This window comes from Peromyscus californicus, unplaced genomic scaffold, assembly GCF_007827085.1.
Source record: "Peromyscus californicus insignis strain IS unplaced genomic scaffold, ASM782708v3 Scaffold_10__1_contigs__length_136768540, whole genome shotgun sequence".
Lineage (NCBI taxonomy): Eukaryota > Metazoa > Chordata > Mammalia > Rodentia > Cricetidae > Peromyscus > Peromyscus californicus.
Window position 1 is genome coordinate 32,461,626 of NW_026294391.1, and position 27,284 is coordinate 32,488,909.

General features: G+C 31.2%; 1 protein-coding gene across 5 annotated transcripts in view; it reads left to right on the forward strand.

The window, feature by feature from the left end:
* Window positions 1-27,284, forward strand: part of Cnksr2 (connector enhancer of kinase suppressor of Ras 2) — a 236,486-nt gene that overhangs the window by 122,456 nt on the left and 86,746 nt on the right. For 3 of the 5 annotated variants that reach the window (XM_052729013.1, XM_052729087.1, XM_052729301.1), the window contains exons 9-11: window positions 11,394-11,540; window positions 20,908-21,041; window positions 24,100-24,311. In XM_052729013.1, coding sequence (XP_052584973.1) covers window positions 11,394-11,540; window positions 20,908-21,041; window positions 24,100-24,311 — 493 coding nt within the window. The remainder of the gene's footprint in view (window positions 1-11,393; window positions 11,541-20,907; window positions 21,042-24,099; window positions 24,312-27,284) is intronic. The other 2 variants (XM_052729167.1, XM_052729227.1) reach the window with 1 other exon arrangement.

A 27,284-nucleotide genomic window follows, 5' to 3' on the forward strand; every position in this document is an offset into this window, starting at 1 on the left:
TGACTTACTTGGGAACTTCATTCTGATTTTGACTGGGCCGCTCTAATTCTCAACATAGCTTCTCATTTCTGACTGTGGCCTCACCTTTTTTTTTCTACAAGCCCAGAATAAGAGAACATTGTTAAAAGGGGGAGAAGTCAACATAATCAGAATATATTAAAGTTCATCTTCTTGTTATCCCCCTTTAGCTCTAACCTCTTTCCTGGATGTCATTTAGTGGCATGTATTTCATGATACTGTTTAACATTATATGTGCTTTCCCCCCAGTTTCCTAAGTAAATTTTTTCCTTACAATTTTGGTTTTCCTTCCTAATTCATTTCTTTTCTTCTCCTTCATAATATGCATCTCTTCTCACTTGACTGTTTCGCCTCCATTCTTGCCTTGTTCAAATTTCTTTATCCTTCCCTAATCTATTCCCTCTTTTCAAAGGAGAAGTTATTTATCTTATAATCCCTTAAGCCCAAAATATTGAAAACTGAGACCTCAAATGGCAGTGTTTCTGGTATTTCCCATATATTATTCATATAGTCACAAGATGTTAACTAGACTATAGTAATTAATTATATTGGCAAGATGTTTAACATATTAATGAGTAAATGGTTCTTATAATAACATACAAAAACAATATTGGGGTTCTCCAGAATTGGTATTCTGAAACAGAGCACATGAAATACTATCTTTTAGAAGGTGAAAAACATATAAGGCAGTAAAATTAAACAATGTATCACACATTTCAGTTAGTCATAGTAATGCATGTCTTATATAGTAGTATAATGTTATTTGTCTTATATAGTAGTTTATGAGACACTAGTTTTTATCTATTATTTTAAATTGAACATCTTCATTAAATTGTGTGTAAAATGGTTTTAATGTATCACTTATTTGGCATAAATTGCATTATTTATTTTGCATAATCAACTCATTAATTTATCATCCACCACAATATTTCATTGTCCTTCTGTTATCAAACTAGAATTCATTCTATTAATTCCTTCTATAAAATAAATTAATTGTTATGCCTTAATAAAGGTATCTTCCTGTCAACCAATTTCTTTTCTTTGCAGACCTCTGTGTCTTGATTTGTTACTTTCTTATTTAGTTGATAGTAGCTTCAATGTAAAGAGTGGAATTGGTTTCTTAAATGGTTATTGTAACTTATTTTTATTATCAGAATACCTTTTAATTGCCAGTGTCCAGTTAAATATAATCTACTTCTTAAATTAAATTTGAAACAACTTACAATTGATTGTTTTGTATGCTTAAAATGTATCTATTGCAGATGTTCCTTTAAATATTCTAGATTCTTAGTTTAAATGTGTATTTCATTAGCAAATGGGCATAAGTAATTTCAGTCCTTTCCTACCCTTGACAACGAAGTAAGAATCTGTCACATTAGCCTCATCTACTCCTTCCTGTGAGAAATAGGGGTGGGCAATTACTAGATAGCATTTAACTTTCTGGGAAAATTATTGCATGAAAGAAAAATACTATAGAACACCATGTCATAAAAAATTCCGTAGACAATAACAGTAATTGTAAATTTATCCCCAGTATGCAACATCATTAATAAAATTCTGATCAGCATTGTAGCTAAAATCTTACATATTGTTAACCATCATTTCTTATTTATATTTCCTTTCACACTGTACTTGTCTACATTTTACGATCTTCATAGTAGGAATGAAGAGTTTTTTTTAATTATAGTATATGGTATGTACCCACTGTACCCACTGAAGGGTGCCATTGAGTTACCATTTTTATGTTGGTTGTCAGAATTCTGATAAAAACGAGTTTTAAAGACCATTTCTACATTGTGGAAATCTTAAACTAAAACATTTTATTAGTAAATATTTAGAATGGTATTTTGTTAACTATACATGTGCATATATACACTTAGGGTTTTTTTGTTGGAATGTAGACATATTGCAATATTTAGAAGTGTCTACTTGTAAATGACAGTTTAAGAATTATTCAAAGCAGTTATACATTTTTATGTCTATTACTTTTTAATACTAAGTTTTGAATTGCTTTTTAATTGCTTTTTGTATCTTGGGCTCTAAAATTCAGTTCAGTCTGATACTTTTAGAAGTATTGATATTTTCTCAGAATCAACCAATGACAAATTTAGATCTTAAGATAATAAGGTATTGGTTCATTCCCATAACTTTGGTAACCAGGAGTATTTTATTTATTTCTAATTTTAAAATAGGTATATTTCCAGTGTTTTTTGAAGAACAGAACTGAATTATAGGAAAGACTGGCTGAAACAGAATAATTTTAAATATATCAGGACACAACACTGTTGTGAATTTTAACTCATAGAGATATCTTTATAACATTTATTTTAAAGTCTGTATTATTGTGATTTTTTTACGGACTAATGTTCTGTATTATATAATCTGAGGTTCGCCCCACAGTTTTGCCTTGTGCTGTGATGTGACTGCCTTCTTCTTCTTTCCCTAACAATACCTTTCAGACTCATTTAATTTTACAATTTGGAGAAATCAAAGGGTATCATGAATGGTGCTGAAATGAAAATAAATTTGGCTTTGATTTAGTTTTCATTGCACATATGAATGAGTACTATGAAGCCTCCAAAGTAAACTTTTGGCCTTACCAAATGCCATGTTGAAATGGAAAAAAAGGAAATGACAGCTATGTATACAAGATACTGAACTATGCCTACAGCTTTGGAATCATCTTACCAATGCAGAGATGCTAGTGACACAGAGGGTCCACCTGATATAAATAGGAATGTGTGCGTGATTTATTAAAGGGAAAAACCATGATTGCTGTTTTCTTCATGTAGATTTCAAATGGGTTAATCAAGATACAAGCCTCAGGACTTCTGGATGACTAATGAATGGAATCTAAGGGGGGAAATGTTGTAACTGCTTAGATTGATGAAATTGCCTTGCTTTATTTCATTCCTCTACCTTGGCAATAAGAAATTGTTATCTCTCAGAAATTTCCCTTTTAAGTACTGAACATTCAGATCAAGACACACATTGTATATACACATATCTTATATTCACTTTCAAATTTATGTGAAAATATTAAATATTGAAGATATATATGCATTCAAGTGATGAGTAACTCAACATTGTCTAAGTTTTACATTGAAATTAAGCCGCACAGAAACAAAAACCCTTTAAAAAATAGCTATATATGCCTTGACATATTCTGTTGTACTGGAGAATTGCCTTTTGACATTATGGAGAATGTAAAGTGAAGAGTTATTCAATAAACATAAATCTATTCAGACAGTTCCCTTAATTAAAATGAAATATTTAATTCCCATACTCATTTTTTCAAGTATTTGGTTTTTTTTTTAATTTTATCCCAAGACTATCTTTTCCAATACTAAGATTTTATTTAGAATGGATAAAGCTTAGAGTGTCTTATTCTGCTCTGAATTACCTTTTAAAGGTACTTTATGATAGAACTTAGAATTACTTATATTCTTAGGTCTTGTTAGCATATATACATTAGTTTATCTTTGGATCATGAATAAGTCCTTACTTATATTCAAGGAATGAATGATTGTGTGAAAGTAAGATTATGGTATCTCCAAATGCTTAAGATTGTCAGATTTTCATTCACACTTTATGAAAAATTGAGTGAAGGTGAATTGTGTGCATGAGTACTTTAAACCTAGTACTATGGTCTTCGAAAGACAGGATATGTCAGACATAATACTTCTCAAATGTTTATTACTATGGCATTTCCTCTATGGAGCTTGTTTTGCTGAAGTAAAAGGAAGTCACTGGCACAAAATACTCATTTAGTAGATACTTCAGTAACTTCCTAGTAACTCCAAGAAACAGAATATTATAATAAATACCTCAGTTCAAAACTCTTTAGCAAATGTTGACAGTCTTTAGCCATAATGTGATCATTTGTGAATGGACTCTAGTCTCCTCAGTGATTTTCAAAACAAAGGAATACATCTGAATATAGAATAACTCCTAACATCAGATATTTATGTAGTCTCTGAAACTTTCTTTAAGAAAAGGTATCAGTTATACACTACCAGTGGGGAGCTAAGAATGTGAGTATACACACACATATGTAAATATTGATAATGAAACTTTTTGTGAAGGGCAATATTTTATAAAGTATTTTTAAGAAATATCCTACTTTCCTTACCTGTGGGTATAAAGATGATCTCTGTAACTCCACATATAGCCATTAAAAAGGAAAATCTCTAGATTGATATGCTAGTCTTAAATTCTTATGTTTATGAATATTTGTAAGTTTTACTGCTCAGGTCCAAAGAGTAATGTCTGTCATTTCATAATTTGTTTAAATAATTTACCAGGTGTTTGGAAAACCAATAGACCAGGGAATGTTGTAAAGACAACTTCTTCCCTCTGTGTACCCAAAGGAATGAAATCTCTCATCTCTACAGCACCAACCCAAAGACCCTTGTGTTCTCAGTCCAGGCAGCCATTTGTCCAGAAACTCCCCCACTTATGCTTCCTTTTACCCAGGAACACCTGTTGACTGCTTCAGCCTGAGAAAATACTTACCAGCCCCCTGCACAAGAAACCAGAACTTCTGGCTTCTGACAGAATCTTAGTGACTTACTTGGGAAATTATAATCTTGTTTGTGTTATATTAAATACACCTTGATATATGTGTTAGGGGTTGGTTGTAAGTTAGCGAATGGTAAGATTAGCCACTCTTCTTAACTTGTCCAATGGGAAGGATAGCATTAATTGAACATGTGTAAAAAATGTCATCTAGAGTTAATAATAAGATACACTTTGTGTAAGACAAATACAATAATTTTAAAAGGTTATACTAGTTGTAAAATATTTTAGGACAAGTAAAAAGTTTGTCCACTGTTCTATTATTTATCATAGTCACATTACAATGAATTTAGTTCTGGAATATTTAATATAAAATACTGTGTTTTAAATAGTTATTTACAAGGAACATTGTATTCCTTCTTTGAGGATAAACACTATAATAGCTTTAATATCAAGTATATTACTTTTTCTAGATGGGAGGTCACTTAACCTTTTATTTTATATAGCAAATTTTAAGTGTATTTAATAAAAGTGTTTATGTTACATCTTGATTTTACATAAATACTAAGCCATTTTTAGAGTTTCAGAGCATTTTGTTGTCACTGAAACATTTAGTACTTATATTGTCATATCATCTCATCAGTCAAAATAACATATGCTGATTGTCTATTTTTATAGCATATTATTTATTGAAGGGTATATCTAAACATGATACTTGGTTTTCACTCAGAAGCCAGTTTTGTGATGGTAAGTAGAGAAAGATAATAAGGCAAAAATTAAATTAGTGAGGTACCGTATTACAAGATTCAGATAAAGAAAATAGGGTTCTACTTGTAAGTAGTAGATTATGATGCGTATTGCAAGAAGATGAGCCTTTATGAATAGGTAAGATTTTAGAAGCGATGCAAAAAAATACAAAGAGAGGGACAAGTACTTTTGCAAAGACACAGCTATAAGCAAACCATGCCATTTGAGGCAAAAAAGAAATGTTTACTACTTAACCAACTCTTAATCGTTCTCTTTCAAAAGCCTCTAACTGACCTGCTTCTTTCTCCTGCCTCCTCTTTCCCTTCTGCTGTCATCCATCCTCACTAAACTGTTGAAAGTTGGTCAATCTGAGAATAAGTTGTTGCACAGATTTCTCCACCCATTGAATTTCTGTGAGCCTTTTAATCCAAACCCTCAAGATTTCAGTTTAGACTAATTAGAAGCTTCCCTGAAAACCCTAAGGATGGAATGGGTTTCATTGCCCCCTTTTTTGCAAGGGTGGGAGGCGTCTACTGTACCTTGTTCTTGTTCTAATGAAGAATTTCCTTCATTTTATTCTAAATATTTGTTCATCTGCTCATCTCTTCCTGTGATCGTTATGTTCTTTAATGCTCCACAGATTATGCTCTGTTCGCCATTATTAACCATATTCTAAGGCATTCAATAAATATTGATTTGAATTATTATGTCTAGTCCTAAAATTAGATAAAATACTATAGGCATTGGCAAGTCAGTACCTTTAGGGAGCTCATCATTTATTTATTTTTAAGTTGTGGTATTTTTTCTTTTTTTTTTATAATTTGATTTAATATTACATATCAGTCACGAATTCCCCTGTCCTCCCTCCTCCCACCCACCCCCACCCTCCCCCTAGCCAACCCTCATTCCCATCTCCTCCAGGGCAAGGACTCCCCTGGGGATTCAGCTTGGCCTGGTAGATTCAGTCCAGGCAGATCCAGTCCCCTCCTCCCTTCACCCAGGCTGAGCAAAGTGTACCTGCATAGGCCCCAGGTTCCAAAAAGCCAGCTCATGCACTAAGGACAGGTCCCAGTCCCACTGCCTGGGTGCCTCCCAAACAGTTCAAGCTGATCAACTGTCTCACTTATCCAGAGGGCCTGATCCAGTTGGGGGCTCCTCAGCTATTGGTTCACAGTTCATGTGTTTCCACTAGCTCATCATTTATTATAACAGTTTTCAAAGTATGATTCCAGACCAAGAGCAAGTAGTTTCAGCATCATATGGAAACTTAGATTTAAAAAGCAAAGCAAATTATTAAGCTCCTCCCCCAGAACTACTGGATCAGAATCTCTAGAGTAACATTCAACAGTCTTGTCATTGAAAGCAAGCTTTGTAGGTGTTTTTAATATAAACTCACATTTGAGAGAAGAAAAGCTGTAACTTGGAGACATTTAAAAGCTTTGAAAGGAAGAAAACATTTGCATAGTGGTACTGTAGAGATGTAAAAGACTAGAAGAAAGGTAGGTTACGACTCACTTTTAAATCTAGCAAGTAAGTACTAAAATAATCAAAAGAAATGTTAATTTCTAGGATCTTTTTATGGTGCACATACAGATTAAAAGGGTTAAAAATCCATAGGTGAATCCAAACTTGAGAGAACTATAAGGAAATGATTGGTAGTGGTGGTGAATGAAATAGAAAAGTGGAGAAAATATGTTTGTGTTTTAGAATACTGATTTCATTTGAGATGCCAAAAGATATTTGAATGAAGATACTGTGCTATACAACTGAACAGACACGAAAGTAAACTCTTATCTCTTCCATTTAATTTGTAATCTTGCCCTCCCCCAACCAATCACTTTTTGTTTCCATTTCATTACATGTAAAATTATCTTAGTACTTGCTTTTTTGAGCTGATATAAGAAGGAAAATTCAAGTTAAAATAGTTTCATATAAGTATAAAGAGTTTATCTACTTCAGTGAACTATTGGTGTGTGAGTATTTTGTAGGCATTAGCACAACAGAGTATGTGACTGAAGCACTTGATAGGAAACAGAAAAGGTTGGAAAGATTTGAGAGTCAGATTCAGGAAGTTGCTAATGGAAACTATTGACAGAGAAGAGATTGTTATAACAAGACAGCATAAAATATTAGCTCATAAGACCCCAAGAAGAGAGGATAAGGAGGCAGATAATGTAGCAGGATCATGTTCCTCTGCACAAGCTAATCTGTCCTTATCTTTTTTATCCCAACCCTCTTGTTAAAGCTGAAATATGTTGTGACTTTGGAAGTTCTGTAATCATTTGATCTGCAAAATTATTCAAACAGTTCTTGATGTTGAGTTCACTGATTCACAAACCAAGCAATTCTTTATGCAGCTTGATTTTTAGTAGGTTTTTCCGTGTTTATTCATAGCCTAGTATCTCTAAATTCAATACTTTGTTTCCTTCCAATATTGGTAGCTTATACTGTTAATATTAGTAAACGTTAGGATGTCTTCACTTCTTCAAGTTCCCTGTGTCTCTTAGTACATGAGAACTCAGAAGCCAGTGGAAAGAATGCCATTATTTTTCCATATTTTTATTAAATATTTACATGATTTCTATCATTTAAGTCTGTCACACTTGATATTTTAAAGCTAGCCAGAAACATAAATTAGAAAAATGGAAAGTTAATCTTAAAAAAATGATTAACTTTCATTTGTGTAGTTTATCTCTTTTGATATTTGTACACTTACATTTATTTAGCTCTTTGCATGGAGGATCACAACCTTCTTAGAGCTGTAACACACATGTATGCCTCATTATATCACACCTTCAATCCATGTTCTCCTATTATCTGTCAACTATAATTATGTCAGTAAGGCAAAGGGTAATAACTCTGTTTCAAGAATTCTTTGAACCTCATTATATGGCTACAAGAATGTGATTACACCAGAGAACCATATCTGGGAATCATTTTGCCTGAAGTTGTAAGAACACATCACATTTCCTAATACAGTGAAGACAATGGTTAAGTCTGACAACATAAAACAATAGGAACTAAAGATATGAAATAATTGGAAATTACCTAAATTATTAAGTTCAAAAGAAGACCGAGGAAATAAAGGAGACATTCAAATGATAAAGTCATCACATCCAATTACAATTCTTCTATGTAAATTACTCATCAAGCTTCATTTCCATTCCAGAATTGTTATGTGAAATGGGCCTAATGCTTAAGTCGTGTGTCTACTGAAAATCAGTCATGGAATAAAAAAAAATCAGTGAAGTTCTTATTGAACACGCATGTTTAATAAACTTGTGTTTGCTTTTACTAGTCATCTAAAATGCAATTCAGAGAAGATTTCATTTCTCATTTCTATTGGTGTTTTAGTAGAGGCACCTTTCTAATTCTGTGCTTTGAGTAGACATTTTTCATATAGTAAGCTCTTCTGATTAGCTCATGAAATTCAAAATATACTAGACAAAATACTACTATTTGTAGACTAAAACCTTGTGTTTTATTGTTTTTAAATTTTTCAAATGTTTATCAGTAAGATTTAAGGAAATAAGTATAAAGAAGAAAGTATGTTATTCCCCTTAATGTAGTCATCATTAATGATTGCACATCTCATTCTGCCTTCCATATCTATATCCATTTTTAAGAAAACTAAGTTATTTTTGCCACCGTGAGACCTCTTCTGTTCCACACACAATTTTATATCCCCTCATAGTGAACATTTACATCATTTACAATAATGCCTTAATTGTACAGTTTTGCATATTTGACCTGACATTTCCTTATGATAATGAAAATAGAATTTGGGAGCCAAACATATTTACTGCATATGGCTCTTGATATACATTTGTTTGCTTGTGTTGTAACCATCAATGACATTATGTGAAATGATAGTAGGTAGGTTGGTTAAAATGTAGTCATTATATATTTGAATATTTGGTGATTAAATAACATTCAGGTAAAATTAAAGTATATTCAAAATTAAAATTGTTTCCAGAAACAGTTTCACGTTCTATGGACAAGTAATTCTTAATTTTAATTAATTTTTTAATTAATTACTTAGGAAATTATATAGAAAGTATAATAGAAAAGGACAAATGAAATTGAGCTGAACATCTCACAGGAAAGCATGAAATTTTAAAAGTGTTCAACTAAATCCAGCTTGGTCATATATGCTTGTAACCCAACTACATGGGAAGCAGAGGCAAGAATATTATCAAAAGTTCACAAGGTTAAGGCTACCCAGAACTGTATAGCAAGACCCTATGTCAAAAATAAATAAGTATATAAATGTCTTAAACTGTCCATAGTGATTCTACAGAATGAAATATGAAGAAACTCATGAATAGAAATAAATGTGCAATGAAATGTTGAAAACTATCAGTTGTTGATTGCTTGTTTTAATTACTAATTAATTTACAAATTTAGTTATGATTGTCATTGATAAATTGTTTATAAATTTTGTATGAAGAGTTTGTCTTCCTTCAAATTTGTAATTCAATATTAGGTTTCATTAGGGGGCAAGAATATAAATGAATGCCCATATTCACATTCACTTATGTTGCCTCTTAGCTTGGACAAATGGCTATCAGGACATTACTTAGCTATCAGAGGGATATCAGATCTCAGAATGGATGTAAGATGTATAATGATCTCCTCTTGTAGAAAACAGGAAGTATTTGGCTGGTTTCATAATAGAAGCTGATCTGCCTTAATGGTCTTTTTCAAAAATAGTACCCTCTTATTTATCACACTGAGCATTTTGATCCAAAGCCAAGATATTCAAGATTTTGAGTACTGAAGCACCTTTGTTTTGTTGTTTTGGTTTCTTGTCTCCACTCAGTTCATCTGTGGTTGAATTTATCAGTTATAGAATGTTCAATAAATATATCAAAAATCTGCCATTAAAGTACAATGGATACATTCCAGATTAAGTCTTCATACTCTTACGATCTTTGCTTCATTTGGTGGAAGTGCTTATTCTTTCCCACTTGAGTAATATCTTCTAGACAAGAACTTGATGAAGAGCACACAAAAGACATCTGTTCTATTTACCTTGGGTGCCTACAAGTAACTACATCACTGTTTAGAACATTTCCTGAATTAATTTGCAATCCAACATAAATTTTGACCCAGTATATTTGTATGACTTCATTAGACTTCAGATAAAAGGTTCTCTGTTTTAATATTTAATATTAATATGAAATTTATTTTTAAAAACAAATAATACAATAATTTATTTTTAATGTTTCCTTAAAATTATCAATTTTAATTAACCAGTTCTGGGACCTTAATTACCTGATACTGCATCACTAATCCATTTTAAAAGCAGACTAACAAAAGTTCTTCTATGTTTAAAATTGTTTAAAGATGATTAGTGAAATAATTTAACATGAATATTCATTAAGCCAGTTTTCAAATCATTTACTGTCTCGCTTAATTGTTTTGAGCTGATATTTAAATAAAATGACTTCATTAAATTTAGCACACAATTTATTAAGCTTATAGGGTTTGGAACACATTGCCAATGAATGCTGCACTGAAGTAACATTACCATGTTATTTTTAAATCTATCTTTATAACATGATAAAAGGTTTATTTCACCGGTGCTGCTGTCCTTGCATCAGACTATTTCTTTGGTGTGTCAGTACCTTCAATATCAGGCTAATTTAAAGACACTTGAAATCACATATCTTTAAAAGATGGTGATGAGAAAGCATGTGGTGTGGTTTGTTAGCTCAGGGGATTGCCAACTCACTCTTTTCTGGCATGTGGACTTTTAAATTGTACTTGTGAAGAGCTTGGGCCTAGACCTAGCAGCTAAGCAGTGTAAACAGTGATATAATTTCTTTATATTCCAAATCACTTGAATGGCAAGAAATGTTTTATTCTCCACTTTGATATGGTAAATGTCCATTATGTTGTCTCATTATTATATGGACTCTAATGCAATAATATGGTTAATCAATTCAAATATAAAACTTCTTTCTTGAATATGTATCTCCTGAAGATAGGTAGGATGATACTCCAATTATGTGATTTCTTTTTTACTGATCTTATTAAAGGGGGAGAACATGAAATCTTTGAGTATTGTACCTCAATTTTATTGTAATGATTTTGCTGGTTACCAGGTGGGGTGGCAGTTGAAAAATTTGGTGAATGCACTACGAGAGGACCCGAGTGGTGTTATCTTAACTTTGAAAAAGCGACCTCAGAGCATGCTTACCTCAGCACCAGCTTTACTGAAAAATATGAGATGGAAGCCCCTTGCTCTGCAGGTAATGAAGCTTAATCATAAGTCATACACCATCATTTTAGCCATAGATTATCTCAATAATGCTTCTTTTTTGTGCCTCATCTCAGCAGCATATGAATTAATCTTGTATGCTTTTGAAAATTTGTTTGTGAAATTATCTCTTCACTGCTTATCCTTATAGGCTTAATTGTGATGCAATTTGAAAGAATAAGTAAAACCCAAACGATAACACTAATTCAATTAAAAACTTAAAGCACAATTCTAAAAATCCACAAGTTGTTACATGCTAAATATGGAGAGGAAAGAAATTAAGAGGTTTATTTTTTTTGTTACATAATCTTACATTTTATACATTGTAATCACATACACTTCTGGAAGAAGCTAGCAGATAGTTTATAGAATTACTTTAAATCAGAAAATAAATTTGTAATTTATAAAGAGTAGAAATTTAATTTTCAAATTAGCAATTAAAATTTAACTAGTATATTCCTCATGATAGTTCATTTTCCACCTGTCCATCCTCTGCAGTAGCAAAACCAGAGAGAGTGGTACATAAGAGGTTTTGCATTTTTCATCATTATGAAACTTCACTATCATAATTTGGGTCGCAGTAAGGTATATAACTGAAAAGATATAAAATATTGTGATTGCACAAAGACAAGAAATTAATACATTTTATTTCAATCAGGATAAAATCCTTAAACATATCATTGAATTTTTTCACAAATCTTTAGTTTTTAAAGTAGTAGAATATTGCCTTTTTGTAGAAGTCCAGTTGACTTTTTCTTTTTTAAATAGTTGCTCATCTAATTTAGACTACTGACTATCTTTCCTATTAAGAAAAAAGCTGCATTATTGTCTCTATTATGTAAGATTTAGTAATCTTTCTAATAGTGCACTATACAAGTCACAGATTTTTTTTCTAGTAAATTTTCCATTAAAGGAGTATTATGAATATTTTTTCATTATTTTAAACTTTACCACTTATCAGCCTCAAAATTGGCATTAGATTTAGATAATATTAAAACACATAAAATCTTCCAATGTTAACAACTTTATATTTCAAATGTCAAACTTTTTCTATTTTTCAAATGAATAAGTATAGATTGCATTAATATATCTAAATGCATTTGACTTATAGTATTTAAACCAAAATATCTAATGATTGTTAAAGTTCTGAGGCTATTTGCCTCATTAGGTCATCTGTAAGCAGATCAAAATTCTCCATAATATAATTTTTTATTCACTGCATTATAAATTACTTTGTTGTTTTAGTCTAGAATCTTCTATTGTTTATGCCAATGAACCTTTTTCAAAGTTTACAGGCGTGGGAACACTGAAGAAGAGCCCCACACTTTCTATCAGTTATTAGATGGTCCGCTTTAAAAATCTGTATACTTGTTACTCTTCTTCATCTTTCATAATGGGACCTGAACACCAAATAGACCCTAGTTTATGTTGATCCATGTACTGTGAACTAGTCTGTCTAGAAAATCAAATCATAATTTATTTAATTGTTAGATCTTTTCCTAATACCATATACTGAAGTGGAAAATGAATATTATAGCAATTAACATTTCTATAAAAGAAAGTAAAATAATCCAAAAACAAGTATTTTATATATTACACATACACATGATATATTCTTATCACAGTTAGAGGGAAAAGACCTTTTAAATTAGTTCCATCATTCTTTACAATATAATTATATCATATTCTAAGGTACTGTTTAAGTTCATTCTTAAATGCCTATAAATAAGCATTATCAGATCATTAATTATAATTTTATTACTCATTACTCACTAATTTATGGTGAATATTTTTATAAGTTTACTTTCTCATGATACTAAAATTGAGGGGGTGGATAATTTAAATAAGTACATGTGTATATACCAACACATTTGTAAATTTGCTATTTAACTGAATTGGGATAACCTAAAAATGTCTTGCCCAAAGTTCACCATCCCTAGATAAGCAAGACAGTTAGGGAAAACAAAACTACTTTTAACATCTTTGAAAAATAGCTTCAAAGTTGACTTTTGCAAAGCAGAAGGGAAAGAATTGGTTTTAATTCAAGTCTTCTTAGCAGTACTAAAATAAATTCTTAGGAGTAAGAATGGGTATGCTCTGTAATTTCACAATAGCACCACCACCACTGATCCCATAACCTATTTTGAGGAGTGGCTATTATACCATTATAGAGTTCTTTCTTGAGCTTAAGGCTTAAGATTGTACTTAAATCAATACACCTTGAGGCTTAATAGAAACTACCTGATCAGAATTTTCATCGAATACAGATTCGAGAACAAGAAAAAGTGGAAACTCCTAAAATTTCAAGAGTTTTGAATGCAGACTGTACCAGAGAGGAAAAGTCAAATAATAGGATGAGGTTTGATGGCAATTGTGGATTACTTCACACCTTTGTCTAAGGTATTTTTCTTCCTAGTTATTGAGAACCAGACTCAGATGTGAACCATAAAAGTAATGCAGTAAACAGTCCTCTGTGTAAACACAAGTGTTTTCTTAATTCTGGTATCTATACAAATCAGCTGAAACCAGAATACCTATTAATTCACTTAAATATAAATCATCAATATGCAAACTTGAAGTTTGTATTATGTTGGTTCTTTTGTCAAGTATACCAGTAATCTAGTAGGAGTTAGCTTAGTTAAAAGCTATACAAAGAATCTGTGGAATTTATTTAAATCAGCATGTCTATTTCATTTTCTTAATACCAGGCTTAACTTACCTACTACCTTTGTTCAAATAAATATTACAATTGATTTAACATGGAGTCCAAAAATAGTGCATACATCTTTTTCAAATCAATGATTTTAAACAAACATGGTAATCATTTTATTTATACAAATAAAAGATCATATGTATCCTAAGGTATTTATTTCTAAACTGTTTAAAATAGGGCCATTTAATACTAATTAACTGCAATGGCAGATTTTGATTTGGAATTTCTTTGGAAATCATAGCCAAATAAGCAAAAGCATACAATTCAACTTCATGCTCACAGAGAAATTTCATCAGCACATTTCATGAAATTTGGCAGCTCTTTTGATAAAATTCTATTTTCTCAAACATTTGATGATAGAACTGAAGGACTTAAAGATTCCTTAATTAGATACAGTGACCAAATTTAATTACATCTGAAAAATTGAATTCTGTTGTCATCTGTATACTTTCATAAATAGTAGAGATGTCTGTCTTTGAGATACAATCTTGTAACCAGGGGTATCTTACCTTCTGAGAGCTGCTTTCAAACCATCTTAGTGGTACTCTGTTAATTTCCAGGATGTGGGTAAGCATGGTGATTGCATATAGTCACATTCTTCTGTCAGTGAAATAAATAAATTTCAGGGAGTACTGGATAGAGCACAAGTACATGTTTAGAAGTTTGTGGTACTGAATTAAGATGTATTGCAACAAGAACATATGGGCAGTCATTTTCTTCTTACAAGAGATGTATGGAAGAATTAGCTGGACACTACCAAGAACTCTCCTTAAATCATCACTGGGAATCATTGAATTTTTAAAACTGTTGAAGAACCCAGCTTTTGGTGGGTAAAAACATCTGAGATCAATCAATGCTAGAGTTGAAAAAAATGATTTAGCTATTGTTCAAAACATTTTATATAAATTAATATTAAGCTATATGAAGAGCATTATATTCCTAAATTATTTTCTACTCCATAAATCTCATATATTGATGCCATAGTTATTACTGTTGGTTTGTGATTTTGTACTTACATTTTATTGTTTAATTAATCTTGATGGCAATTTACAGGATATTTAAATGATTTGAGCAGAAAGGAAATAGTCAACAGCAATTTTGTATATCAATTGGTATAACAACTATAGAATGGTGATTACATTAAATTTAAAATACATACAAATATAAATGGTTAAAGTAATTGTAAAAGTCAAAACAGAAGGAGCCATAAAATTTATTTCAATATCCAAGATGCAAGTTGATGTTATTAAACAAACATTAGTGGAAGGTATGTTTTTGAGAGTTGTTTTAAAACATATTGTAAAGAAAATATTTTATATGAGGTATAACACCAGAAAATAATTTTAACTAAAATGTAATTGTGCTGGCTAGGCAGCAGTAGTATTTCTGTGTTTTACATGCTCAAATTAGGAAATAACTACAAGCAGCTGTCATATCAATTGTAGTTCATCAGTGTTTAAGCAATCAAAGAATCGAAGTAATATTTGTGGGTTTCAGCCAAATGCCTTTACTGTTTTAACACTGACTACAAATAATAAATAACCTATGATGTGAAGTGAGCCATTGTTAAACAGTTGACAATTAAACGAAGCTATGCTTTTCAGAGATCTTAAAATGTAAAGTGCTTCAAGTAAAACCTCAATTTCCAATGCAGTTTCTTCAGTTAATATCCCAGAATGTTGTTAATTATATTTTGGAACATCTAATTTCAATTTTAATATTGCCATTTACTTATGCACATGAGATTGAACAGCACAAAATTACATATACTAATCTTATAATCAGTACAATGTACAGATGATTTGGTGGAAAAAGCTATTTTGTAATATGACTCCAAACGCTACGTTATGTATTGTATAAAACATACATATTTTTGTGTCCATATATCTGTGCTATTTAAATTCAAGGATCTAATGTCTCCTGATCATACCCATGGTCTGAAAAAAATTATTTTCTTTATAGTCTAGTAAGAACAACAGAAATTTTACATGCTTATAAAAAACACAAATGTTTTGTATTTATAAATTTGTATTATAGTAGAATCTGTGAAACTGAGGAAGAAGTTTTAAACACATGCAGTTATTTTGCTTAAGTTCTTTTCAAATATAATTTATCACTTAGGAAAAGTTTGGCCAGGATACAAATGTACACATTACTTTTTAAAATTATATCTAGCATTCTTTTTGTGGTCATAAAATGTACAAGATTGTATGCAAATTCTTGTTTCCAAGCCCAGAATACATTTTCTCTGGAACATTTGTTAAAATGATCGAGGAAATAATTGTTAATATAAAGCAATATTCTGGTAGTAAATGATACCAGTATTGGGAATTTAATAAGAATGTGCCTGAACTGTATAAGAACTTAAAGACTGTCCTCTGCTAGAAAATTGAGGTATTGTGATCAGCGGGAGTCTGTGATTATTTCTAAGAATAAATAAAATGAATGGCTAGGTTATATAATTAATGTAATCATTTGTATCTCAGTTGATATTTTTATCCGTGAAAGGGAAAAACAAGTTTTTGTATTAATTTGACCTAAGTGAACTTTGGAACTAAGTACTATTGCAGTTTTTAACATTTCAATATTGGGGCTGCCTCTATGTCATTGATTTCATTAAAAGCTTTTATATCTCTTAACTTCACTGGATCATTTACTGAGGGACAACTAAATTAAGATATACTTGCTGAAGATCTTAAAGTATAAGATATTTCAAGTGAAACTTAAAATACAAATTTAGTTTAAGTATGGACATTGTTTTTTTTATAATCCTTACCATAGAGATTTCTTATATACTGATATATATATAGGCATTTCATATATATGTATTATATATATATATATATATATATTTTATATATATATATGTCAGTACTTTACAGATGTGCTATTTGTGATATTAAAATTTGAGTATACAAAGAAGAAAAGACTTGGTCCATTAACTGATTTAAAGTATTGATCCACTTATCTCTTGTAAAAGCTAAAAATTTTCTTTGACAATTAAAACCCTCCATCATTGTATAAACTGATCAGTAAGATGTTATTGCTGAAGTTTTCACTCATATATTGGGGAAAGATTTGTACGATATTATATTTTAGAGTATGTCTTTAAGATATTTATATAATATAAACAGACACTGAAAATGCATATGTAAGTTCTAAGTAGATTTCTGAGTCCTGATGACAATAGCAAGTACTCATTAAATGTACATTTAACAATATGCATAGGATTTTGAACTTAAAAAGATGAATAACCGTGTTCTACAATAATTTATCAGACTTGATTTATAACAGTAAGGTGCACACATACATGCACACACATACATACACATAAATGTACACATACACACACAAAATGGTCTTCTGTGACAGAGTGCTGTTCAGTTTCTGGAAGGAGAACTTTATAGCCTAAGAACTGTACTAGATGTTAGGACAAGGTCCTTCTAAATAAAATCGTTTGGATGGGAATTCAAAATGGATCTAAATCACACTTGATTACATATCATAGTACCGTTTTATATTGAAGTTTTATGACAATATGCAGTCTTAAAACAATATCCTTAATTGCTGATAGTAGTTTTTCCAATACACATTTTACCAAACATATTAAAGTTCTGAAAAAATAGCATTAATTCTTTTTACTTAAAATACAAATCCTTCCTAGTACAATTATAACTGTTACAATGATGCTATGTTATAAATAAATGATTTACATAAATGTTCCTAGGATAAGAGGAGCTATAGTTTAGTTTTATTAAAATCTCTTACTTGAAATTTTTAGTCAAAGAATATACCTATTAAAATTTGAATACAGTTCTGAAAGATCCTTAGTTTTTAATTGAGGGATACTAAATTTGCCATTTTCATGTATTTTCACACTAATGGTAGATGGGTTTTTTGGTTTTGTTTTTTCCTGCAGCTTGTTACAATTAGGAATTTCTCAATAATTGATTTCATCTTAATTTTGTCATTTATTCTATGCTGTTACACTGTTATTGTCTCCTAAAGTTGCTGAATGATTTTAAAATTCTCTCAGTCATTTAACTTTATACTATTTCTTGTCCACAGTGTTTTTAAAGTTAGGACACCGTTTATTTTTCCATTGACAATGTCAAAGTTGATTTTTAATATAACTCTCAAAATTAATGTTTTCTTTCTAACTGTGAAAGCTTGATAATAATAGCACAAGTAGTACACAAAGATAATTGCCTGTATATTGAATATTTACTATATGATCTTTAATTGGTTTAGGGCACATTGATAAGCCAAATGATGCCCACACAATAAACACATTAAAACACTTCCTCTGATTTACCTATCAGTAAAATAAACAGCCAGTTGAACTTAGCAACAGAATTGACTAATTATTCTTTTTTTCTGTAAAAACAAGTTGGATTTTTTAAAGCAGTTCAATTAATTGGACCAGGGTAAATTTGAAGGAAGTTGGCATTGCTAATCCTTAAATCTGCTAGAAGGGAAAAGTATGCAGAATAAAATATTCTACTAGTTTTTACCTCATACTTAAGGCATATTTAAATACCCTTGTAAAAAATTAACTACAATTCCTTTTTACTTTCTTTGTTTTTTGGGAAGTGGGGAGAAGAAAGTAGGTACTAAGCAAACAAACAAAAACTCTATAGATCACCAAAGGAATGGAGAGACATCTTCAAACTACAATTTGTAACCTTAAAATAAAGGAAAAACAATAAAAATTTAAGTTAGATGGCTTTTTGTTAAAAGCTTGTGTTATTAGAAAGTGGTTTAAGTTCACTTGTACTATTGGGATATTTTAAAGTACTATACTAGTGTATTAAAAAGCATACTAAATATTCATTTTTCGTTCATAGTAAATTGATTTTAAAGTATTGGAAAATAATGTGCTGTGTAATAAGGTTTTCTTTTACTGCATGTCTATTCGGGTTGTCTGTATTTAGAGCAAAAAGATAACAACAGAGAATAAAAGACCTATAAGCAGTCATATTGCAGTAAATAGGAATGTGAGTGTGTGTGCATGTGTATGTATCACTGAACCTTTCATTCAAATATTTTAGTGGCATGAAATGCAGCCTTAGAAAGAATTCATTTGTCTAATATCTTTGGCTTCATGGCATTCATCAGTACAAATAAGTCTTCTAGTCACCTGTATCTCAGAGTTTCTCATTGCCAAGAATTGTGTTTCCATAGTACAGGCATAGATTAACTGGATTTTATTCCAAAAATATTATATTGTAGTACAGGGAAGCCTTTATTGCATACTGTCATAATATATTAAAATTATTTAATTAATGTGTAAATATCTGACAATTTTAAATCATCATATATGATAGAATATTAAGATTTCATACATTATCATTCCTTTTCCCTGTCTCTCTTTTTCTTTAATTTTGATTTCACATAACATTTAAAATTAACCGTCATTTTGGCAGAAAGTGTGATTTCAAGCTATTAAGGTGAGCTGTGTAACGAGGAAGGTCAAACTCATTAACTGAGTCCCAATTTGTGTTAGCATATCTCAGTGACCTACATTGTAATTTCCATTGTATTTATGCCTGGCTTTCAAACATTTTTTGGTTATCTGTATGAAAGTAATGTTACAGTACAAGATAGTTGTAATATGCATTTATTTGAGTGTGCACCAATGCATGTTGAAGTAGTAGAATTGTGAGTCTATCATCTAGATATGTCAAATGGGTTTCATCCAGGCTAAAATAGCACCATTTTGTCATATGAAGCTGCAATTCATTTTGTGGTCATTATCTTTGTGTTTGAGATTGCACTGGGATTTTTATGTTTATGTTAATTTTTTGTATACTTAATCAGTAAGATCTGTAAGATAAATATAAAAATTTGTGAATTTGAGTTTCAGTTTAAGATAATTTTTCATTCCACAAGATTATTCTCAAATAACGTGAGTCTTAAAATTGAGATTGCTCTTAAGACTGATATGATTACTTTGGTTTGTACAGTATCTTTAGATCCTATTCAACACTTAGATCCAAGAGATCTATAGGCATGCAACCAAAGATGAATTTTAAATAACAGATAAGTCTATGTGCCTGTGAAAGATGAAATGATTGTGTCACCTTAGTCACCAGGCTTTTGAATATTTAATATAAAATGGCTCGGAAGGGACACCTACCTGTGTTTATGTTGAGAGGAAGTACAGTTTCCTAGAAAATATTCTCCTGTGTTGATAGCCATTTTTTACCTTCTTTGAGCATCTGAGACAATCTTACTAACATAACACTATAGTTTGTCAAATGTCAATCAGGATGTGAGGAAGCTAATTCTTTTATGAATTATTTTTATTAGCTTTCAAAACTGATTCTGGCAAAGTTAATTTAAATACGTTTTTGAGTGATGTAAGTCTTCTCATTATGAATCATTGAATGGTATTTTTACTTTATAAATAGCTTTTGGATGGTTAAACCATTGAAAAGGTGAGTTGAGAACTGCATGGAAAATTCTATAATGTATTCTTTGGGGGAGATCAAAGAAATATCCACATGGTAAATAACATTTTTCTTGATTTCAGCCAAGTTCAAAACTTTGCACAAACTGATCATTTTGAAATGATAACTATGTGTCATTGTTGTTGTTTTGTGTTGTTTGTGTGCGTATGTATTTTCTTTTTCATTTTAACCAGCCTCTTATACCTAGAAGTCCCACAAGCAGTGTTGCCACGCCCTCCAGCACCATCAGTACACCCACCAAAAGAGACAGTTCTGCGCTCCAGGATCTCTACATTCCCCCACCTCCTGCAGAACCATATATTCCCAGGTATAAACAACCTCTGGTGTTATTCTGGGCAGCTTCTAGCTAAACTGTTAAGTTAGTTCATAAAGAACACTTGGAATATTTTTTCTCAGGCATTCTGAGCACATTCTAGAAAGCAATTCTCATTATAGCAAATGCACTTTTGTTAATAATGACAACAACCAAATTTTATTAAACGTTCATTGGACAGTGAGTATCCTACACACATTACCTCATATGATAGGAGAGTAATATTAAATAACTAAAATTATCATACAAGGTAAATAATAATGGGGGATTTTTGCCTGTGAAGCTTCAAGAAATGTCAATTTCATGTAAAACATTTCATATGTTTTTAAATGGATAGAGTTTACAGATGATTTTAATATATTCTTAAATAAAAGTGAAAATTTGTATTTACTATCTCACATTTTGGGTGCTCATTAAAGGAATATTGTAAGGATATCTTTTATAAGATAGGAATTTTCATAATATATAAACATAACACAAGTTATATTTTATACTTAACCAAATTTTTATGTTGCAAATAAATATTTTATAGGTCCTTAAATTATTATGAGCTATAATAACTAATTTGTCTTATTAACTCTACTATGTCTCATTAAATGTAAAGAATATCTTCTAGAACAATGATCTTTTAATCTGAAACCTTAAATCTAGAGCATAGGCATACATTTATTTGTTTGTATGTGCACATATAAATTTAAGAAAAGTGAAAATATTGTATTACAGTGAATACAATAAGTTCTTCAGAAACTCATACTATGAATACATACTTATGCACACACACACACACACACACACATATTATATATAGTTAATTATACATACAAACTTGTATATATTATTGCTTCATTCCACTAGAAACTTTTGTTTTGCTTGGTACATTTTCGAATTTAACATTATTCAGTATATTACATATAGACATGTTTAATAAACCTGACCTGTTGGTAAAAGGCTGCTTCTCTATAACACTGTATTATAGAAAATGTCAGCTCTTGCAATTTTTTCCCACAGAAAATGTCTATATAAATATAACATGGAAAATCAATAGGTCTGAATTACTTTATGCCACAAGCTGCATTAGTATTCGTTTCACGGGCCTCAGAGATATCTGCAAATTTACAGATAAACATAACCTTACTCCAGTGTTATGAATTAACTACAACTGTTTCCAAGCTAATTGCAATGTCAATTTCTTTTCAATGGAGAGCTAACAGTAACAAAAAATACCAGGCAATTAGTCCAAGAAGACCTTTCAGCTAACTGAAAATGAAATTTGCACTGAGATTTATATTTGTGTTCTTTATGTTTCCTAAGAACTAGTTATATATTTATAATTTAATATTAAGCAATGCATTTGTTTTAGGAAATAAAAAGGTAAATGATTATATAAATGATAACTTTACCTGGTAATGAAATAAATTAATAGGACAACTTTCTGATTGAGTCAGCTTTGAGAATATTATTTGTTGCTTTCTACATATTTAAATACTTGGGATTTTAGTTTTCTACATTCGAATATCTGAACATTTTCATAAAGATATAGAAATATAGGTTTTAGGTAGGCTGAGACTCATAATTCTTAAATTGACATACATTTATAAATTCAGCACTATTTTATATGGTGTAATAGAAGCTAATTAAAAATATGACTCAAGTTTATTTGGCAAATTTAAGATTTTAGTCTTGTTTTGATATAAAATTAATGTTTTCTTATTTGATAACACTAATTATGGTATTCTTTAGGGTGACTAGGAACACCTATAATCAATGAAACAACAATGATGCATGAGAGGAAAAGCCATAGCATTTATATTCATAGTCATGTTATAAAAGGCCAATTTTTTAACGAAAAAATTCTCAGATGCCTAGGGAAACATTTCATAAGATAAATAAGGTATTGTTTAATTAATCCTAGAAGGGATCTTTCATTAGGAGCTCAGTCATCCATTACTTTCTAAAAACAATGACCTTGCACCTCAGACTACTCATGAAGAAAAATCCCAAATTAGACATTCTCACAAATTACCAGAGCAGTGCTCATTAAAAGTTCCACAGCTTATAAAGGGGGAAAATGAAAATAGATATAAATGTGGGAGGATATAAGGGAGCCTAGGAGAAATTGGAGCAAGAGAGTGAGGGATGGATATGATTAAAATGCATTGATCACGTGAAATTTTCCATAAAAATGAAATTACTATAACAAAAAGCTCAAAATAAAATTGTGAAGGAACTATTTTTAAATAGCAACAATAATATTTAAGAATCCCATAAAATGTTCTTCTTAAATTATTTCTTAAATTCTTCTTAAATTATTACGGAAAAAAAGTGGATTTGCTGTCCCCAAAATCCCCTTCCTAAATTCCTTATTTTACCATATTTTCCACCCTCTCTCCATAAGAGATTGCTAACGTGTAATTTTTATGTAGCCTGTCTGAATGAGTTCTATATAAACCTTGTTATTCTCAGGAAATACATAGACTTTGAATATTTATAGTAATCAACATTAAAATTCATTTACATTAATAACCTGCTGTTTGAACTTCTTATAATACTTATTTATGTGGTACTAATATAATTCATAAAAGCATAGTTTCCCTGTATATTGGTGATAGAATCATAAAGAACTTTGTTTTTCAGCAACACAAATTCTATCAAAACCAATAAGATAAACAGACAGGAGAAAAACATGGTAAAATTGTTAGCATTATACCTAGTTTCTATCCTTCAAATAAAATTCATTTATATGCTGAAATTAATTTTCTTCCTATGGCATGACACATTGAAAATGAACTAGAGCAGAAGTTAGAAGATCCATTGTGTATTTGTAGCTGTCATCTGTATGACATTTAGGCCAGTTATTTAACCATTGGGCCTCAATATCCTTGTTTGGCACAAAATATGAGTAATTTTAACTAATCCTATAGTTCTCAAAAAAAATCTTATAAAGATCTGAGGATACATTGTAAGGGAATGGTATTATTTGTATTTTAAGGCTCCTGTAATTTTGTATGGCCCTAATACTACATCCATCTCCTCTACCTTCACTTTGCTTTAGGGATGAAAAGGGAAACCTTCCTTGTGAAGATCTCAGAGGACATATGGTGGGCAAGCCAGTTCATAAGGGATCTGAATCCCCAAACTCATTTCTGGATCAGGAATATCGAAAGAGGTTTAACATTGTGGAGGAAGATACTGTCTTATATTGCTATGAATATGAAAAAGGAAGATCAAGTAGTCAAGGAAGACGAGAAAGCACACCGACCTATGGTAAGAGTTCTTTCTTCCCTTACTTATGTAGGAATATGTATCTGCCCTGAGTCTCTTGATTCCCTTTAAGAGTGGTGAGATTACTGGATTCCTCTTAAATAGTTAAAAGTCACCAGTGACATCATATACTTCTAAGTAGAATATCAACAACTTAAGACATGATATTAGAAATTTTTCTAGATTTTCCAAAGACTAGTAATGATTTTAACTCAGAATGGCATGTGAAAAAATCTTAGAATCACATGTATTTCTTTTATGATAGGTGACAAAATTAAAATAAGGCAAGAGTTTTATAAGTACTTATAACTAACATGATTTATTTGAAATAAAATCATTTTTTAATCCTTGGGAGTTTTAAAGAATCTTTTATATAGACTTTCTGAGGAAAATATAGTATCAGATTTTTATATTCTTTTAAGAAGCTGTACAATTGATCTTAGAGAAAAATTTTAACTGGAAAGGACAAACCTTATTTAGGGCATCTATTAACCTAGAGTTGCTATGTTAGGATTTTTAATTGTTGAGTCTCCATTTTCCATGTATAATCAAGACGGTAACACAGTCACAAGTAGTAGAAACTGATACAGTGTATCTGTAATATTTGCCCATAAAGGTACCTAAAATATAAAATGAATGGATTTAATTGGAAGTCTATGCTTTTTGCTGTTCAGTTTCAAATGAATACCTGAGAGTGAGGAACATAAAATTTGGGAAAAGCTAAGATCCTTCCTGATTAGTTCACCCAGCCTCCATCCTCTGTTCCCACAAGAGCAGTCATTTCTTCCTGCACTTGGTTAATTTCCTTACAGCTATTTGCTGAAGTTATATACATAAGGTTTTGCCAAAAATTAAACTTAAGAATAGAAACCAAGGTTGGCAAGTTGGCTCCACGGGTAAAAAGTGCTTGCTGTCCAAGCCTGACAATCTGCGTTTGGGCCCAGGAACCCATTGAAAAAGTAGAAACAACTCTCAGAAGCTATCCTCTGGCACATGGTACCTCATGGTACATCCACACATGTACTATGACACATACACAAACCCCTACACACACACACATGCACACAAATAGTGATGATAATAAAGAAATTTTAAAAGTACATGAGTACTTACATTCATTTGTGTTCATCTCTGTGCATGTGTTTCTTTGTCATAAGAATAAGTATTTATATTTTTAAATAACTTCCTAATTGTACTATTATGGTTGCACTTATGTCCGACTGTCACATATTAGAGGTATTTGAAACATTTTCTGTACTGTTATATTGTAATGCTGAAGTATAGAGGTGTGTCCTCGTCTTTGTTAACCCTCCTTATCTTGACCCATGAGATAATATAAAAGTTTTAGCCTGGGCAGTTGTGGCACACACCTTTAATCCCAGCACTCCAGGAGGCAGAGGCAGGTAGATTTCTGTGAGTTCAAGGCCAGCCTGATCTACAGAGCGAGATCAAGGAACAGGCACCAAAACTACACAGAAAAACCCTGTCTCGAAAAATAAAAAAGTTTTATTTATTTCACAAGTACATATTGACCAGCAGTTATTAGGTAGGCTATATAGTACATCTACTCTTACTTTCTTACATACTAGATTTTTCTACACATATCAAATTGGATAAATGCTTTATGTAAGGGGAAATTATCATCGCCAAATACAGTCAAATGTTTACTGGGTTCCTACTTGAATAGGTACAAATTGTTACAACTTTCAGACTACCTTTAAAAGGTTCTGTCATGTTCCACAAAACATACCTCTCCCAGTAAAATAAAACACCTTATATTTTAGAAAATTTCTATAGTCTATAGATAATTGGTATTTCTTTGTAATAGCTGAGAAGAAAATAAATATGTGCATATTTCAGCAAGAGAGAAAGAAGTCAACAAAGCTCTTTTTTTAATTATAAAATAAGCCGGGCAGTGGTGGCGCACGCCTTTAATCCCAGCATTCAGGAGGCAGAGCCAGGCGGATCTCTGTGAGTTCGAGGCCAGCCTGGTCTACAGAGCGAGATCCAGGAAAGGCACAAAGCTACACAGAGAAACCCTGTGGTTTGGTCTCAAAAAAAAACAAAAAAAAATAAATAAAATAAAATCATACCTCAAAGTAGTATGATTTAATCTATATTTTTAGAATGGATATTTGTAGATAGTTCCATAGAGATTTTCAGGTACAACTTGAAGACTGTTCCAAGTAAACAACAGTTTAATATATTTACTCTTTCAAAGTCAGATCTTAAGTGATGAAATATACCTATCAGTTACAGGAAATTTGTTTCCATAATTTTCCCCAAAACTAATTCATCTGTTAACTTACTCAGCTAATATTTGCTATATACATAAAATCATCGAGGCACTGGGGACACAAGGGTCAATAAAACTTAAATGCTACCTGTAAGATAGGCATAACCCAAAGGTAAGAATCATTAGAAGATAGCAAAGTTGTTTCAGGTAAGTAGAAAAATGTATATAATATGTTAGCTGTTGAATTGAAGGCTAGAAAGTCAAGCAAGCAAGCATGATGTTTATGTTGAATTTTAAAGGTTAAATAGTTGTAGCTAGAGTTTTCCTGCCTGGCCCACAGTCAGGACAAATCTCTCTCACCTGCCAGTCCCACAGCCATCAGACCCAACCAAATAAACACAGAGACTTATATTGGTTACAAACTGTATGGCTGTGGCAGGCTTCTTGCTAACTGTTCTTACAGCTTAAATTAATCCATTTCTATAAATTATACCTTGCCACATGGTTCGTGGCTTACCGGCATCTTCACATGCTGTTTGTCATTGTGGTGGCTGGCAGTGTCTCTCTGACTCAGCCTTCCACTTCCCAGCTTTATTCTCCTCCTTGTCCCGCCTACACTTCCTGCCTAGCCAATGGCCAATCAGTGTTTTATTTATTGACTAATTAGCAACACATTTGCCATACAGAACATCCCACAGCAAATAGTTGTCATCCAGGATTTCTAAATGCCTGCCATACCC